A 19,545-nucleotide genomic window follows, 5' to 3' on the forward strand; every position below is an offset into this window, starting at 1 on the left:
CGAGCTGAGCGTTGCTGGAGTGATAGCCCTTCCTGTAGATGAACAGTCCTGGCTCGTATGGAGGTGCTCGTATTGCTATATGGATGCAATCGATTACACCCTACACCCGTAGGAAGCCAGTCACAGCGTGCAATCCCACTGCCCTCTCTGTCTGGCTGAGGTCGTCCATGAGGAAGCTAACATAGTGTGAGGCCCTGTGAAACATGCCGTCGGTGACCTGACTCACGCACTTGTGTGCAGACGACTGAGACACCCTGGTGGTGTCCCCCATGGCACCCTGGAATGATCCGGAGGCGAAGAAGTTGAGGGTGGTGGTGACTTTGACAGCGATAGGTAAGGAGATGCTGCTCAGCCTAGCCGGGAGCAGCTCGGCGTGAAGGAAGCTGCAGATGTCTGCGACTACCTGGTGACTGACTCTGAGCCTCCATATGCACTGCTCCTCAGAGAGGTCCAGGAATCTGAGCCTCGGTCTGTAGACCCTGTTGCGAGGGTAGTGCCTCCTGCGACGTCGATCTCTCTGTTGTTGCCCTCCATGCTCTTGTGCAGGTGCCTGTAACGCAGCACTGTGTTGTGGTGCTCCACGTGGCGGAGGTGGACGCCGTGCCTGGCGAGGCTGGTGATGATGCTTGTCCTCGGATGCAGTGGTGAATGCAGCCATGGCGCACCCCAATCTGATAGTGTCGGTTTGAGGGTTCCGCAAAGTAGTTAAATATGTTTGCACAGCAGAGTTTTGGATGGAAAGAATTTTGAGTGAAAACACAAAGGTCTTGCAGCCAAAACTTTGTCTGAAACCCTGCTGCAATAAATGAAGTTTTCTCCCCACCTATCAAATTAGTATTTGCATCTCCCGCTGGCTGCTGGCTGAAACACATCTGTTGCAACAGGTAGTGTTTCCCACAGCACAGGAAACACGTTGAGGATGCTTCAAAATCGCACCGCTGCCAAAATGTCTAGTCAATCAAGTAGTTCAAGTACCTCAACTATCGGACAAACTATGCGATCATCATCCCGCCGGCTTTAATTGCCGGTGGGACTCCTGCATTTGGGATGCGTGCGCACCTGGACGCATCACTGGGGAACCCGGAAGTCAGCGGGTTGGAGCTGGGTTCTGAGCCCACTCAGCATTTCAGCGATTTTCAGAGCCACCCCGCCCCCCGGTCTGTCACCCGAAAATCGGCCCCATTGTCTTTGGCCCCTGCAACAAATTCTGTACCCTTGCCTCCGATTCCATCCCCTCCCTGGCGACTGTTTCAGGCAGAACAGACTGTTCACAGCCGCGGCATCCTATTTGACCCTAAGCTGAGCTTCCAACCGCATATCCTATGAATCATGAAGTCCGCCTACTTCCACCTCCATAACATCACCCAACTCTGCCCCTGCCTTCGTCCATCTACTACTGAAACCCTCATTCATGCCTTTGTCACCTCCACACTCAACTATTCCAATGCTCTGTGGCCAGTCTTCCACTCTCCATAACCTTAGCTCATCTAAAACTCTGCTGACCGCATCCTATCCCGCACCAAGTCCTGCTCACCCGGCACCCCTTTCCTTGGCGACCTACATTGGCTCCCGGTCCCCCAACACCTCCAATTAAAAATTCTCATCCTGTGCTTAAATATCTTCATGGCCTTGCCCCTCTCTATTTCTGTAACCTCCTCCAGCAATACAACCCCCCACCCCCAGAACTCTCTATTCCCCTTATGCTGGCCTCTTGTACATCTCCCCTCTCTTTGCCCCACCACTGGCAACTATTCCTTCACCCGACTAGGCCCCACATGCTGGAATTTCCTCCCTAAGCCCTCCTGCTTCTCTAGGTTCCTCTCCTTCCTGAAGACCCTCCTTAAAACACACCTCTTTTACCAAGCTTTTGGACCCTCTTAAAATTTTAATGTCTCCTTCTTTGGCTCAGCATCTATTTTTGTCCGATTACACCTCTGTGAAGCACCTTGGAATGTTTCTCAACATTTAAGGTGTTATATAAATGCCAATTGTTGTTGGAGAATAGAGAAATACAAGAAAGTTTAGTATAGAAATAGGTTCACAGGCTAGAGGTGAGAGAAGACTTGCCTATCAGACAATAAGCCTTTGCTGTATCTTGTCAAGGAGTGAGACAAAGATGTGAGAAAAGTCTCCTCAGATAGGGAGCAATTGTCAGGCCTACATTCTGTCCGAAAAACAATTTTTAATTTAAATTTTGAGGTCCCCTCCTCAGACTGTGCAAGGCCTTGTTCTGTAAGTAATTTGCTAAATTTTGGCTGTAAAAACAAAAACCTGGAGCCGGGTCTGCTGCACACTTGGGCCTATCAGGCATCCCTGACCGATCAGTATTCAAACTAAGCAAATGGGAGAAAAATCGTCCTCCTATATATATCTATTAGCGGAGGATGTACCCTCTGTCACCAAGCCTGGAGAGCAGGAAATTAAAGGCAGAAGGGTGCAGGGCTGCCAGAGTGCGTTCCTGAGTAGCTTTCCACACTCGTCTGCCGCAAATCAACCCAAAAGTGAGCAGGGGCATGAGCAGAAAATGTAGGCCACATTGTTGAAAACTATAACAACTTTCAGTATTTATATTTAAATTTACAAAATAAGCCTTATTAATTCTTTGATACCTTAGTTGCCTGCATGAGTTGTTGCCAGTGACGATTCCTTATAGCTGGGTTCTGCAGCTCACTTACAGCTTTCAGCGAAGTCATTGTGTTCTTTATTAAGTTGTCTAAACCAGAATAAGCATCCCATGCCCTTATCTCCTTATCCATACTTCTTAAGTCTTTAACAAATTTCTTACAATCTGCATCCATATTTTCCACACTAATGTTTTTCCACTTGGTGGTCTTCCAATCATCAATGGTTAAGCTAACCTGCAAATTGGAGATAATTTGTGAAAATATGAATGTATTTGCTGCTCTTTTCAGAAAAAAAACTGTTGTACTATCTTCTACACCATCAAGTTGGAAGCAATGGATCAAAAATGATATATTACTCATAATAGGGTTTCTCTTGTTCTTTGAATGAAGCTATAACCTGCATACACATAGTAAAGTTCCTCCAATCACTGAGAGATAAAATGCTCTCTTGGACATGACTGTTTTAAATTTTCACCCTTAAATAATCTTCTTGCAACCTTGCTGATTAAGCTCCATTCTGGATAGGTCCTGAGTTTTTTTACAATAAAACACCAGGAAGGGATCCTTGAGTCATACAAATAAACAAGAAAGACAGACAGAAAAAGATCAGCTGGTCCATCGAGTTTGTCTCTTTTAGTCATGTTGCAACTAGGCAGCATGAACCTCAATGATCCCCACCCACAAGCAGTCATGTAATCTCCTGGGAGAGGCAAAAAACAGAAATAAAAATGAAAGCTCTGAAACATTTCAGTTTAATTGGTGTTGTACCTGATAATTGATAATTAATCAACAGTTGATAAATCACCAACAATCACAACATGAAGAAAATAGGTGTTATAAAACATTGAAAAAGGTTTCTAAAAAGTTATAAAAGTAAAATATATCACATAAAATGCAGTGAACCATAACCCTTACCAGATCAGAGAGACTAAAGGCTGCCATGCAGGGGCTTTATATTCTTCACTCACAAAATGATGAAAACTCTGTCTACATTAAGTAATCTACCATTCTTCTTCATTGGATCAATCTCCACATTCAAGGAGAAGGTATATTACTATAATTTAAAATACAGGAAACTTTTCTCTGAGGACTTGCAACTTCAAGCCAATAGATGGTTCCAAATTCTGGTCCTCCAGGTTCTAGAATTGGATGACCTACTGATTTTCTTGCAGACAGTGTAGATTCTTATATTTTTATTCTTTTCTTTTTTTATCAGCTGGAATGATTGTCAGGGTTCAGGAGAACAAGACAACGGCCTCACAACCTTTGACTTTCATCTCAGCATGGAAAATCAGTAATCAGCATAGCCAATTTTTGTATCTAAGCCCCAGCTGACTGGCCAACAGGTATAGCAAATCAGAGGCACACTGCACTTACGATGGGAGGAAGGCCAAGGATTTTCCTGTCCCAAACCATTTATGTGGCCTGGGTACACTGTTGGTGCAGTTTCAACTCCTGCCAGGGACTTGCACTGGGATCGGGGAGGGCAGAAATAGGATAAAAGCTGCAGGCCTTAGAGCCAGGATCTGAATATTGTTGGGGGGAGGGAGGAATCTGGAAAAACTGTCTTCATGTCTGCTTTTATCCTTGGGCTGCTCCTGGAATCTCCTGCAGACCCTCTAGATTACAGAGGGGCAAGATCCAATACCGGGTTTTAAAGAGCAGCCCTCTATTGGGGTGCACCATGGCAAGACATAGAGGAAAGTGAAGCAAAAGAACAGTAACGATCCATTTCACCTCAATAACACTCTTAAACTTTGGACTTGACTACTTCAAGTGCAGGCCTAGTTATGTCACTCTGAGGCAGCCAAAGAAATCTCAGGCCAGGGTTGTGAGGGTCAGAGACCTGATACAATGACCTGATATTAACCCCCACCCCCCCACCACCACCATGATGGGCAGGGGAGGATCGGGGGTGGGGGGGAGTTAAAGAATGAAATATGTGCAACACGACCCCAGCCCGCCACACACACACCTGCAGCTTTTTTTATGACAACGGATCTCGTAGCGTCCGAGTGTCCTGCTGTGGAGAGGCGGGATGCTTCACTAACATATTTAAATAGGGCTCCCACAGTGCAATTGGGAGCCCAAATTGAAATTTACTGCTGCTCCATTGGTTTCCCAGGGGTCGGGGAAACTCAGCAGTGAAAGGGAGGCTGGAGCTGCCATCTCTTTCAGCACTCCTTGTGGACCATTCATTCCAGTACACTTCACTCCACCTCCTTATGCTCCTAATGCCACACTTTGCACTTACTACTCTCCTCACTTGTACCGCCTTCACCTCCTCACATCTCTGCCACCTTTCACACACCAGCATCACTATTCTACCTTAACACGCACATCCTTAAAGCTTCTCATGAGGTGACCACTAAAACTCTCCTTTCTTTGTTGCAGGCAAAGCTGCCGAACAATAGCAGAGAGCAGGTCAGGACAGGAAGAGAGAGAGCATCTATTCAGGTTCTCACCTCAATTGAGAAGGAGGTAATGCAGATCATAGGAATTGGTCATGTCAGGGGTGTAGCGAGTGGCCAGGCTGGAGGATGCATCCAAAAGGGTTCGTGGCTAGCTTTCTGTCCCTTCTCACTGAAATCTCACCCTCATACACTAAGCATGACAAAGTACAGCTGCTTCCAGCAGCCACTCATCTGTCTCTGCTTATTCTTCACGCTAAAACCTATACCTTATCTTTCTCTTCCCTTTCAGCTCAACAAAATGTAGAATGCCCAGAGGATGAGGAACTGACAGAAAGCATCAGCCAAGATGATGCTACATCACTTGATCTTACTTTAGCAGGCACCAGCACAGACACTGGCATTATACATATGTTTGCCCTGCCCCCCACCTGCCCAAAACCTGGTCAGTTAAAATCCCTCCCCACCCCTCCCCCCCCAAGTATCTACTTTTAAAATATGCATCTACTTCTACCTCATTCTGAAGAAATCACAAATAATAATGATCAATCCATGTCATTATATCATGACTAAAATTGTAAACCTGAAGACAAATGATGTACAAAACTTACAAGAATGGCCATATCCCACAGATACTTCAACAACACTATTTCTTTGCGGCAGGCTTTTAGCTGTTTGCAATCAGGAACCGAAACTTCAAACAGAGCAGCTGACACCGACAGTGCTTGCAATTCATCTTCCATGACAACAATTTTCTTTTGAGCCTTTAAAAGAATTATGAAAAATATTTTAATATTTGGAAAGACAACAACAATTTGCATTTCTATAGTATTTCTTACTTGCAGAGACATCTCAAAGTGCTTAATAGGGCAATAAACAAAGAGTAGACACCAACTAGGAGGGGTAAGAGAAAGAAGAATGGTGCAGGGGCAAAAACACAGTAGAAGAAAATGGTCTTAAGGGAGTTTTTGAAAGCAGAGAGTGACAAGGAGGAGGTGCTGGGAAAGATAGTTGCAGTGGTTGGGCACATAGTGACTAAAGGAGCGATCATGAATGGTTGAGCAGAGAACAAGGAGTAGGCCTTGTTGGAGGAACAAAAGTGCATGAGCAGGGGTGTATGGCTGGAAGAAGTGAAGGAAGACCGTGGAGGAATTTGAAAGTGAGGACAATGATATTAAGTCTATTCACTGGGTCAGCTGGTTTGTATACCCATAGGAATAATTATGGTGTAAATCCTGTGTAAAATGGGTTTAATTAACTGGAGTGCATAAAACTGAAGTGCAGCCTTTAAAAATAAAGCTCAATCTGCACACTTCAGCAGCAGACTGGGGACAACAAGGTAAGGAAGGAACAGTACTTGGCTCACTAATTTGATTGTCAGATAAATTCGCCGGGCATTATCAATTTTTTCATCATACTTTTCAAGAATTATGACTACAAAGAAGCAACTGAACTAAGCAGCCAAACAAACCAGAAGAGCACGGCACCAAGCAAAAGGAGAGGAACCCAGAACTTTTCAGGCACAGATCTCCAAGCCTCCTGGAGGAGAGTGAAGACAGGAAGCACAGACTTCTGGGTGTGAGTGCCAACAAGCCTGCTAGGAATATCACTTGTGTCGCCTGGAAGGAAGTGGCATTGGCACTTAGCTCCAACTCCCTCACCTCCAGGACTCCACAGCAGTGCTGAAAGAAGTTCAACGACCCCAGAAGGGCAAGGTAACACAAAGGGCTCTCTTCCTTTTCTTCCTTCCTCACTCTAGGCCCCTCTTAAAGCAACATTTCACAATGCACTCTGCTTAAGTGGGGCTCTAACTCAGCTTTAGCACTGTGGCTACCCAACTCCCCTAGCAGCAATTAATTACGTGCACAACTCTAAAACCCCTTACTCACTTTAGCAGGCTTATATCGCCACAGGCTTTTGCTTCAGCTGTCCCGTGCAAATTGGCACACATTCCTCAAATGCTGGACTTCCCCTCATTTACTCTATCTTGCAGGAGAAAATGCCCAACAGAGGGAAGCCACCAGAGGGGGTGTCCCCATCTTTAAAGCCTTCATGTCCTATGAGGTCACGGCAATGGAGTTCGTGGGGAGGCGCTCTTGTTGTGGGAGATAACGAAGTCAACAGAATATTGTCGGCACCAGGTTAGTGACTGAACGCCTACACTGTCGCCCAAGCATCCCTGTGCAGCATCATACAGACACAGCTTTTCACACCCTTCTCTGTCTCCTTAATCCCAACAAGGTAATGCCCCCCCTCCTTTCCTGAAAATATATCACATCAACTGGGAGCAGAGGATGATAAAGTGGGGGAAGATAATGATGAAAGCGAGAGTTCAGTCGGCGAGCAGCGGGAAAGAGCTTGACCAGGGCGGGGATATAAACAACGCGGAGAAAGCGTGAGTTCAGTCGGTGAGCGGGGGGAAAAAGGAAGACCAGAACGGGGATATTAAACAGCGCGGAGAAAGCGAGAGTTCAGTCGGTGAGCGGCGGGAAAAAGCAAGACCAGAGCGGGGATATAAACAGCGCGGAGAAAGCGAGAGTTCAGTCGGTGAGCAGCGGGATAAAGCAAGACCAGAGCAGGGATATAAACAGCGTGGAGAAAGCGAGAGTTCAGTCGGTGAGCGGCGGGAAAGAGCGAGACCAGAGCGGGGATATAAACAGTGTGGAGATAGCGAGAGTTCAGTCGGTGAGCGACGGGAAAGAGCGAAACCAGAGCGGGGATATAAACAGCGCGGAGAAAGCGAGAGTTCAGTCGGTGAGCGACGGGAAAGAGCGAGACCAGAGCGGGGATATAAACAGGCCGGAGATAGCGAGAGTTCAGTCGGTGAGCGACGGGAAAGAGCGAGACCAGAGCGGGGATATAAACAGGGCGGAGATAGCGAGAGTTAGGTCAGTGAGCGGCGGGAAAGAGCAAGACCAGAGCGGGGATATAAACAGCGTGGAGATAGTGAGAGTTCAGTCGGTGAGCGACGGGAAAGAGCGAGACCAGAGCGGGGATATAAACAGCGCAGAGACAGTGAGAGTTCAGTCGGTGAGCGGCGGGAAAGAGCGAGACCAGAGCGGGGATATAAACAGCGTGGAGATAGTGAGAGTTCAGTCGGTGAGCGACGGGAAAGAGCGAGACCAGAGCGGGGATATAAACAGCGCGGAGATAGCGAGAGTTCAGTCGGTGAGCGACGGGAAAGAGCGAGACCAGAGCGGGGATATAAACAGCGCGGAGATAGCAAGAGTTCAGTTGGTGAGCCACCCACCACGTTCTGAGAAAAATCCAAGTGTGACATCACAGGGAAACAAGTAAGTGATTGGTTGGTGAATATTTGACTCGTTTAATTTTCAAAATTAGTGTAACTTAGTAATTGTAAGATTTTAGTAGTAGTAGAAGGTTTAATAGCAGTTGTAAAGCTTATTGGGAGTAGTAGGGCTTATAAATTATAAATTTAATTAAGAAAAATAATAAATTAATTAACACATAATAAAGATGGCAGGGCAGGTGATGTGCAGCGATCCAGGGCAAACACATCTGCAGTAAGTGTCTGTGGCTTGAGGAGCTTCGGCTCAGTGTCGTTGAACTGGAGGTCGAGCTGCAGACTCTGCAACACATCAGGGAGGGGGAAAAATACCTAGACACTCGGTTCCAGAAGGCGGTCACACCCCTTAGGATAGGGTCGTCTGAATTGGTCAGTGGTCAGGGACAGGAGGGTGTGACTGCGAGTGAGGCAGGTAAGGGGATCGAGAAGGTAGAAGTGGAGGAGCCTCAGGCTTTGCAATTGCCTAACAGGTTTGAGGTGCTTGCAGCCTGTATAGACGAAAGCGGGGGCTGCAGGGTGGATGAGCAAACTGACCGTGGCAACATGGTATAGGAAGCTATTCAAGCAGGGGGAGTTAGTACGAATGTAGTGGTAGTAAGGGACAGTATAGTCAGGGGGATAGACACAGTTCTCTGCAGCCGAGAACGAGAGTCCAGAAGGCTGTGTTGCCTGCACGGTGCCAGGGTTCGGAACATCTGTTCTGGGCTGGAGAGGAACTTGCAGTGGGAGGGGGGAATCCAGTTGTCGTGGTCCACATAGGTACCAACGACATAGGTAGGATGAGGGAAGAGGTTCGGCTTAGGAAGTATGAACAACTAGGGGCTAAATTAAAAAGCAGAATCTCAAAGGTAATAATCTCTGGATTGTTACCTGAGCCACGAGCAAATTGGCATAGGGTAAATAAGATTAGAGAGTTAAATTCGTGGCTCAAAGATTGGTGTGGGAGAAATGGGTTTCGATTCATGGGGCACTGGCACCAGTACTGGGGAAAGTGGGAGCTGTACCGTTGGGACGGCCTTCATTTGAACCGTGCTGGGGCCAGTGTTCTGGCGAATTGTATAACTAGGGCGGTGGAAAGGGCTTTAAACTAAATAGTGGGGGCGAGGGATCAAGTAAGGGAAGATGTGAAAAATTAAAGAAAGAAGACAAGGCAAAAGAGCAAGGTAGCAATAAGGGAAATGATAATCAGAGAGTGGCAGGAAGGGACAGAGCGTGCAAACTTAAGACTGCGCCAGCAGATAAGGCTAGAGGTTGCAAAAATAGTAAAAAGACAGCACTAAAGGCTTTGTATCTGAATGCACGTAGCATTCATAACAAAATCAATGAATTGACAGCTCAAATAGAAATAGATATGTAACATCTGATACCCATTACAGCGACATGGCTGCAAGATGACAAAGGTTGGAACCTGAATATTCAAGGGTACTTGACATTTCAGAAGGACAGGGAGCTTGGAAAAGGGGGAGGGGTAGTTCTGTTAATTAAGGATGACATGAGTATAATAGAGAGAAATGACCTTGATTGTAAAGACCAAGATGTAGAATTATTTTGGGTAGAGATAAGAAATAGTAAAGGCAACAAGTCACTTGTGGGAGTAGTTTAAAGGCCCCCTAACAGTAACCACATTGTAGGACAGCGTATACAGGAAGAAATAATGAGAGCTTGTAAGAAAGGAATAGAGATAATCATGGGTGATTTTAATCTACATATAGAATGGAAGAATCTGATTGGAAAAGGTAGCCTGGAAGATGAGTTCACAGAGTGCTTTCGGGACAGTTTCTTAGAGCAGCATGTTCTAGAGTCAACCAGAGAGCAGGCTGTTCTAGATCTGGTAATGTGTAATGAGACAGGATTAATTAACGAACTCATTGTAAAGGAGTCTCGAGGTAGCAGTGATCACAATATATTTGAATTTCGCATTCAGTTTGAGGGAGAAAAGAGTAGGTCTAAGACTACTGTTTTAAACTTAAATAAGGGCAATTATGAGGGCATGAAGACCGAGCTGGCTAAAGTGAACTGGGAAATTAGGTTAAGGGATAGGTCAGTAGAGATGCAGTGGCAGACATTTAATGAGATATTTCATAACACTCAGCAAAGATACATTCCAGTGAAAAAGAAAGACTCTAGGGGAAGGACGTACCATCCGTGGCTAACTAAGGAAGCTAAAGATAGTATTAAATTGAAAGAAAAAGCATACAATTCCACGAAGATTAGTGGCAGGTCAGAAGATTGGACAGAATATAAAAAACAGCAAAGAATGATTAAAAGAATAATAAGGAGGGAGAAATTAGAGTACAAGAGAAAGCTACCTAGAAATATAAAAACCGATAGTAAGAGTTTCCACAGGTATGTAAAAAGGAAAAGAGTAAGTAAAGTGAGCGTTGGTCCTTTAGAAAGTGAGTATGGGGAATTAATAATGGAGAACAAGGAAATGGCGGATGAATTGAACAGATATTTTGCGTCTGTCTTCACTGTAAAGGATATAAATAACGCACCAGAGATAATTGTGAATCAAGAGGTGAAAGGGAAGGAGGAACTTAAAACATTTACAATCACCAGGGAAAGGGTTCTGAAAAAATTATTAGAACTAAAAGCTGACAAGTCCCCAGGTCCTGACAGACTTCACCCTAGGGTCTTAAAAGAAGTGGCTGCAGAGATAGTAGATGCATTGGTATTAATTTTCCAAAATTCCATAGATTCTGTAAGGGTTCCATCAGATTGAAAAATAGCAAGTGTAACTTCTCTATTCAAGAAAGGAGGGAGACAGAAAGCAGGAAACAACAGGCCAGTTAGCTTAATATCTGTCATAGGAAAAATGCTAGAATCTATTATTAAGGAGGATATAGCAGGGCACTTAGAAAATCCCAATGCAATTAGGCAGAGTCAACACGGCTTTGTGAATGGGAAATCATGTTTGACTAATTTATTAGAGTTCTTTGAGGAAGTAACAAGCAACGTGGATAAAGGTATCCTGTGGATGTGGTGTTCTTGGATTTCCAGAAGGCATTTAACAAGGTGCCACATCAAAGGCTACTACACAAAATAAGAGCTCATGGTGTAGGGAGTAACTTATTAGCATGGATAAAGGATTGGTTAGCTAACAGGAAACAGAAAGGAGGCATAAATGGGTCATTTTCAGGTTGGCAAGATGCAACAAGTGGAGTGCCACAGGGATCAGTGCTGGGGCCTCAACTATTTACAATCTATATCAATGACTTGGATGAAGGGACCGAATGTATGGTTGCTAAATTTGCTGATGACACAAAGGTAGGTAAGAAAGTAAGTTGTGAAGAGGACATAAGGAGTCTGCAAAAGGCTATAGATAGGTTAAGTGAGTGGGCAAAAATTTGGCAGATGGAGTATAATGTGGGAAAATGTGAACTTGTCCACTTTGGCAAGAGGAATAGAAAAGCAGTATATTATTTAAATGGATAGAGATTGCAGAACTCTGAGGTACAGAGGGGTCTGGGTGTCCCAGTACATGAATCACAAAACGTTAGTATGCAGGTACAGCAAGTGATTAGGAAGACAAATGGAATGTTGTCATTTATTGCAAGGGGAATGGAATATAAAAGTAGAGATGTTTTGCTACAGTTGTACAGGGCATTGGTGAGACCACATCTAGAATACTGTGTGCAGTTTTGGTCTCCTTATTTAAGAAAGTTCATAATTGCTTTAGAGGCGGTTCAGAGAAGGTTCACTCAACTGATTCCTGGGATGAGGGGGTTATCTTGTGAGGAAAGGTTGGACAAGTTGAGCCTGTAAACATTAGAGTTTAGAAGAATGAGAGGTGATCTTATTGAAAGATATAAGATCCTGAGGGGACTTGAAGGGGTAGATGCTGAGAGGATGTTTCCCCTTGTGGGAGAGACTAAAACTAGGGGACACAGTTTTGAAAATGAGGGGTCTCCCATTTAAGACTGAGATGAGGAGAATTTTTTTCTCTCAGAGGGTCGTGTGTCTGTGGAACTCCCTTCCCCAGAGAGCGGTGGAGGCAGGGTCATTGAATATTTTTAAGGCTGAGTCAGATAGATTCCTGATTAACAAGGGAGTCAAAGGTTACAGTGGGTAGACTGTAAAGTAGGCTTGAGGTCACAATCAGATCAGCCATGATCTTATCAAATGGCAGAGATGGCTCGAGGGGCCGAATGGCCTACGCCTGCTATTAATTCGTATGATGATGAGGATTAGCAGCAAGGAAGACAGTTCTTCCTCATCAACTATAACGATGATGATAATGATAGGGAAGAAGATAATGGGGACCAGGCATTACAAGAGTCCCTGGAACATAACTCTGCCCCATGTTTCTCTACCACAACCCTTTCAATATCACCCCACTTGCTTCCTCACTCCCAGACACCAGCATAGATACTTTCATCTGTAGGCAATTAGATTGTGGTAGTAAGGATATAGAACTGGGTGATTCACAGAGCAAGAGGGAGCTGGAGGAATGGGAAGTGAGTTAGGATGCACCACCTTCGTGGAAGAATTTGTTTGTGGCTTTGGTGTAATGGGACCCAGAATCCATGGGTATTCATCTGAAAATGATATTCAAGGAACATCATACCTATTGAGGATCTGAGGTTAATCTCAACAACAACTTGCATTTATATAATGTCTTTAATGTAGTAAAACGTTATCAAACAAAATTTGACACCAAGCCATATAAGGAGGTGTTAAGACAGGTAAAGAGGTAGGTTTTAAGGAGTGTCTTAAAGTGGAGTGGAGTCCCGCAGGGATGTGTCTTGGGGCCTCCATTGTTCACAATATTTATTAACGACTTAGATGAAGGCATAGAAAGTCTCATATCTATGTTTGCCGATGACACAAAGATTGGTGGCATTGTAAGCAGTGTAGATGAAAACATAAAATTACAAAGGGACATTGATAGATTAGGCGAATGGGCAAAACTGTAGCAAATGGAATTCAATGTAGGCAAATGTGAGATCATCCACTTTGGATCAAAAAAGGATAGAACAGGGTACTTTCTAATTGGTAAAAAGTTAAAAACAGTGGATGTCCAAAGGGACTTAGGGGTTCAGGTACATAGATCATTGAAGTGTCATGAACAGGTGCAGAAAATAATCAATAAGGCTAATGGAATTATGGCCTTTATATCTAGAGGACTAGAGTACAAGGGGGCAGAAGTTATGCTGCAGCTATACAAAACCCTGGTTAGACCGCACCTGGAGTACTGTGAGCAGTTCTGGGCACCGCACCTTCGGAAGGACATATTGGCCTTGGAGGGACTGCAGCGTAGGTTTACTAGAATGATACCCGGACTTCAAGGGTTAAGTTACGAGGAGAGATTACACAAATTAGGGTTGTATTCTCTAGAGTTTAGAAGGGTAAGGGGTGATCTGATCGAAGTTTATAAGATATTAAGGGGAACAGATAGGGTGGATAGAGAGAAACTATTTCCACTGGTTGGGGATTCTAGGACTAGGGGGCACAGTCTAAAAATTAGAGCCAGACCTTTCAGGAGTGAGATTAGAAAACACTTCTACACACAAAGGGTGGTAGAAGTTTGGAACTCTCTTCCGCAAACGGCAATTGATGATAGCTCAATTGCTAATTTGCCAACCAAAGGTATTAAGGGATATGGGCCAAAGGCAGGCATATGGAGTTAGATCACAGATCAGCCATGATCTTATCAAATGGCAGAGCGGGCTCGAGGGGCTGAATGGCCTACTCCTGCTCCTATGTTCCTATGTTAAATGAGGAGAGAGGGATAGAGAGGCAGAGAGCTTTTGGGAGGGAATTCCAGAGATTAGGGCCTAGGCGTTGAAGACACGGCCACCAATGGTGGAGCGATGAAAATCAGGGATATGCAAGAGGCCAGATTTGGAGGAGCGCCGAGATCTTGGAGGGTTGTTGGGCTGGAGGAGGTTACTGAGATGGGGGGAGGGGGGTTGAGGATGGAGGGATTTGAAAACATGAATGAGAATTTTTAAATCGAGGCATTGCCAGACCACAAGCCAATGTAGGTCAGCAAGCACAGGGGTGATGGGTGAACGGCACTGGATGTGTGAGTTAGGACACGGTCGCCAGAGTTTTGGATAAGCTCAAGTTTATGGAGAGTGCAAGGTTGAAGGCTGGCCAAGAGGGCATTGGAGTAGTCAAGTCTGGAGGTAACAAAGGCATGGATGAGGGTTTCAGCAGCAGATGAGCTGAGGCAGTGGCGGAGAAGGACGTTGTTACGGAGGTGGAAGTCCAAAGGGACTTCGGGGTTCAGGTACATAGATCATTGAAGTGTCATGAACAGGTGCAGAAAATAATCAATAAGGCTAATGGAATGCTGGCCTTTATATCTAGAGGACTAGAGTACAAGGGGGCAGAAGTTATGCTGCAGCTATACAAAACCCTGGTCAGACCGCACCTGGAATACTGTGAGCAGTTCTGGGCACCGCACCTTCGGAAGGACATATTGGCCTTGGAGGGACTGCAGCGTAGGTTTACTAGAATGATACCCGGACTTCAAGGGTTAAGTTACGAGGAGAGATTACACAAATTAGGGTTGTATTCTCTAGAGTTTAGAAGGGTAAGGGGTGATCTGATCGAAGTTTATAAGATATTAAGGGGAACAGATAGGGTGGATAGAGAGAAACTATTTCCGCTGGTTGGGGATTCTAGGACTAGGGGGCACAGTCTAAAAATTAGAGCCAGACCTTTCAGGAGTGAGATTAGAAAACACTTCTTCACACTATGATCTTATCAAATGGCAGAGCAGGCTCGAAGGGCTCCATATGCCTGCCTTTGGCCCATATCCCTTAATACCTTTGGTTGGCAAATTAGCAATTGTGATGGAGAGGATGTGGGGTCGGAAGCTCAGCTCAGGGTCAAATAGGACGCCATGGCTGTGAACAGTCTGCCCCAGACAGTGACCAGGGATGGAGTCGGTGGCTAGGGAACGAAGTTTGTGAGTGACCAAAGACAATGGCTTCGGTCTTCCCAATATTTAATTGGAGGAAATTTCTGCTCATCCAATACTGCTTGTTAGATAGCTGCGTGACAAATCAGAGGCAGTGGAGGGGTCGACAGAGATGATGGTGATGTCCAGCTGGGTGTCGTCAGCTTACTTATTACATAGAATTTAAAGCACTGAAGCAGGCCCTTCTGTGCCGGTGTTTATGCTCCACACGTGCCTCTTCCCATCCTATTTCATCTAACCCTATCAGCATATCCTTCTATTCCTGTCTCCCTCATGTACATATCTAGCTTCCCCTTAAATGCATCTATGCCATTCACCTCAACTAATGGTAGATTACTTACATTTTAGGTACAGTCTTCCTGATTCTTTGAATGCAGCTCAAACCATACATACAAATAGGAAATTCCCTCCGCCTATGAAGTATGTAACTCCAAGGAGCAGTCCTCTAATTTTTTTAAGCCTGAAGTGAGATTGCCCCCTTCCTCCTGTGTTAGGACTCCTCAGTTCTTTATCCATCAAACAACATTCATTCTAGTTAACATACACAAAAAGGTAGATATTCCTTATAATTTGTCCTGGCAAGATTGCTTATGGCGAGATTTACTATGTTTCCTTGGTGCATGCAGTTAGTGATTGAAGAAGAATCTTATGGTGCAGAACAATTTCAAGCCAATTGACTAAAATACAAATTTAAAATTACCTTATCCAAAGCCTTATATGGAGTTGGATTGTCATATCTAAAAGGAGCCTTTACTTTAAATTTTTGTCTAAAACCATGTTGGTTAATCTGCAGAAAAAAGAAAATAAAAAACAGAAATCAATGTACAAAGTAGATTCTACTTTAATTTCTTATTTGTGAATAAAGACTTAAAGTAAATCCCAAATCAAAGATTTATATACTAAAGTATTCCTCTCATGGCTTTTAAAATATTATAATTTCAACTGATAAAATGACACATAGAACAATGAAAATAGACCTGAATTGTATTTGATAGATAACAATTACACTTTGAGTAAGCAAAAGTCAATCAATAACAAGGCTAATGTGGTGTCTGCAACAGAAGATACAGACTGAGTAAGATTCATAAAATTAGCATGTGCATGTCCATGAGACAGCATCAGTTTCAGTGATTCCAAGACTGCCCATCCACTTCTGATAATATAACTATTCTAGCTTATCTCTTATCTCCCATGGCATTGCTCATGGTGAGTCAAAGGATATTGTAAAGTGTGACATTTACAGGAAATACATGCTATATGGGTGAATTTCAATATATTAACAGCTGATCTCCTGTGATGTTGCTCACAGTGCATCATCAGAGGTTGATTTGAATTTTCGGATGAGATTGGTATGTGGTGGGGGCGGGGGCGGGAGTGGGGGGGATGATGCAGGCTCTGCACCTGCATGACTTAATCAGAGCATGGCTGGCAAATTTTAACTGCCGGGCCTCAATATAATATGATTGGCGAGCTGGCAGTCGTCACCTTAGTCATCAATTTCCGGTGGTACGAGGCAGCATATTTAAAGGAAGATTGCATTCACTGAATTTGAACATTATATTCATCTGGAATTATATTGTGCCTCAGGTTGGAGATCACTGGAAGGAGGGGAAAGATTGCCCCAAGGTTTTCTGACCTTCTCAAAGAAATCATGGTTAGAGCTGGCAGAGGAAGTGAGTAGCAGTAGCAAGAACCTGGATCCAGTGCAGAAAGAGATTCAATCATCTCACACAGTCAGCAAAGATGAGAACAGATACTCCTTTCCCCATCTCTTGCATTGCACCTGGTCACAATACCTCTCCTCCCTCCTTCAGCATTCAGAATAAGGATCACCCCTGCATCACATCCCTCATGACCAATCACAAGAGCACAAAATGACACCTCTTATTCTTACTCCTAACATACACTTACCTGCTGCTTGTTGCCTTCACTTTATTCACTAATGGCATGCTCTTTTCACCTGGTGTAAATTGCAGAACCTGAAGCTCCTCTCATGACTCACTCCTCAATTCACACTCAAGCCACTTACTTCCCACTCAATACGTCCCCGTTCTCCTAGCATATGCTTCTTCCTCTCTCAGTTTACGCACTACATGCAGAAGGCGCACACATGCGTACTTGCCTTCTCAGTAGCTACTAATAGCTCTCACTTTCTGCAGGAGAAGACAGCACAAAACACCAAAGAAAGAAACATAGAAACACAGAAAATAGGAGCAGCAGTAGGCCATTCAGCCCTTCGAGCCTGTTCCGCCATTCAATGTGATCATGGCTGATCCTCTATCTCAGTACCATATTCCCGCTCTCTCCCCATAACCCTTGATACCTTCTGTGTCTAGAAATCTATCTAGCTCCTTCTTAAATATATTACTACCACAGCCTTCTGTGGTAGAGAATTCCACAGGTTCACCACCCTCTGAGTGAAGACATTTTTCCTTATCTCAGTCCTAAATGTCCTACCCCATATCCTGAGACTGTGACCCCTGGTTCTGGACCACTCAGCCAGGGGAAACATCCTCCCTGCATCCAGTCTATCTAGCCCTGTCAGAATTTTATGTTTCAATGCGATCCGCTCTCATTCTTCTAAACTCTAATGAATACAGTTGACCCAATCACTCCTCATACGACAGTCCTGCCATCCCAGGAATCAGTCTGATGAACCTTTGCTGCACTCCCTCTATGGCAAGTATATCCTTTCTTAGGTAAGGAGACCAAAACAGCACACAACACTCCAAGTGTGGTCTCACCAAGGCCCTGTATAACTGCAGTAAGACATCCTTGCTCCTGTACTCAAATCCTCTTCCAATGAAGGCCAACATACCATTTGCCTTCCTAACTGCTTGCTGCACCTGCATGTTTGCTTTCAGTGACTGGTGTACAAGGTCACCCAGGTCCTTTCGTACATCATTTCCCAATCTATCACCATTTAAATAATACTCTCCTTTTCTGCTTTTCCTTTTGTAGTGGATAACTTTACATTTATCCACATTATACTGCATCTGCCATGTATTTGCCCATTCACCCAACTTGTCTAAATCACATTGGAGCCTCTTTGCATCCTCCTCACAACTCGCAATCCCACCTAGTTTTGTATCGTCAGCAAACTTGGAAATATTACATTTGGTTCCCTCATCCAAATCATTGATATGTATTGTGAATAGCTGGGGCCCAAGCACTGATCCCTGCGGTACCCCACTAGTCACTGCCTGCCCCCCCGAAAAAGACCCATTTATTCCTACTCTCTGTTTCCTATCTGTTAACTAATTTTCAATCCATGCCTGTATATTACCGTGAATCCTATGTGCTTTAATTTTGCACACTAACCTCTTATGTGGGACATTATCAAAGGCCTTCTGAAAATCCAAATACACCACATCCACTGGTTCTCCCTTATCTATTCTACTAGTTACATCCTCAAAAAACTCCAGTAGGCTTGTCAAACACGATTTCCCTTTCATAAATCCATGTTGACTTTGTCTAATCCCGTTGATATTTTCTTAGTGTCCTGTTATCACATCCTTTATAATAGACTCTAGCATTTTCCCTACTACTGATGTTAGGCTAACCAGTCTGTCGTTCCCTGTTTTCTCTCTCACTCCTTTTTTAAATAGTGGGGTTATATTTGCCACCCTCCAATCTGCAGGAACTGTTCCATAATCTATAGAATTTTGGAAGATGACAACCAATGCATCCACTATTTCCATGGCTACCTCTTTTAGTACTTTGGGATGCAGATTATCAGGCCCTGGGGATTTATCGGCTTTCAGTCCCATTAATTTCTCCAGCACTATTTTTTTAACTCATACTAATTTCCTTTAATTCCTCCTTCTCACTAGTCCCTTGGTTCCCTAGCATTTCTGGGAAGTTATTTGTGTCCTCTTCCGTGAAGACAGATCCAAAGTATTTGTTTAATTGCTCTGCCATTTCCTTGTTCCCCATTATAAATTCCCCCATTTCTGACTGTAGGGACCTACATTTGTCTTCACTAATCTTTTTCTTTTTACATACTTGTAGAAGCTTTTACAGTCCACTTTTATGTTCCTTGCAAGTTTACTCTCATACTCTATTTTTCCCCTCTTATTCAATCTCTTGGTCCTCTTTTGCTGAATTCTAAACTGCTCCCAATCCTCAGGCTTGCTACTTTTTCTGACAACTTTATATGACTCCTCTTTGGATCTAATACTATCCTTAATTTCTTTTGTTAGCCATAGTTGGGCCACATTTTCTTTTGTGTTTTTGCACCAGAAAGGGATGTATAACTGTTGCAATTCATGC

The 19,545-nt window shown here is 44.2% G+C and overlaps 1 protein-coding gene across 1 annotated transcript in view; it reads right to left on the reverse strand.

Moving 5' to 3' along the window:
- The window catches only part of LOC137341448 (dynein axonemal heavy chain 17-like), a 574,489-nt gene that overhangs the window by 335,035 nt on the left and 219,909 nt on the right, over positions 1–19,545 (reverse strand). The window contains exons 23-25 of the mRNA XM_068004561.1: positions 15,974–16,060; positions 5,647–5,799; positions 2,610–2,858 (exon numbers count right to left, since the gene is read on the reverse strand). Of these exons, the coding sequence (XP_067860662.1) occupies positions 2,610–2,858; positions 5,647–5,799; positions 15,974–16,060 (489 nt within the window). The remainder of the gene's footprint in view (positions 1–2,609; positions 2,859–5,646; positions 5,800–15,973; positions 16,061–19,545) is intronic.

This window comes from Heptranchias perlo, chromosome 23, assembly GCF_035084215.1.
Source record: "Heptranchias perlo isolate sHepPer1 chromosome 23, sHepPer1.hap1, whole genome shotgun sequence".
Lineage (NCBI taxonomy): Eukaryota > Metazoa > Chordata > Chondrichthyes > Hexanchiformes > Hexanchidae > Heptranchias > Heptranchias perlo.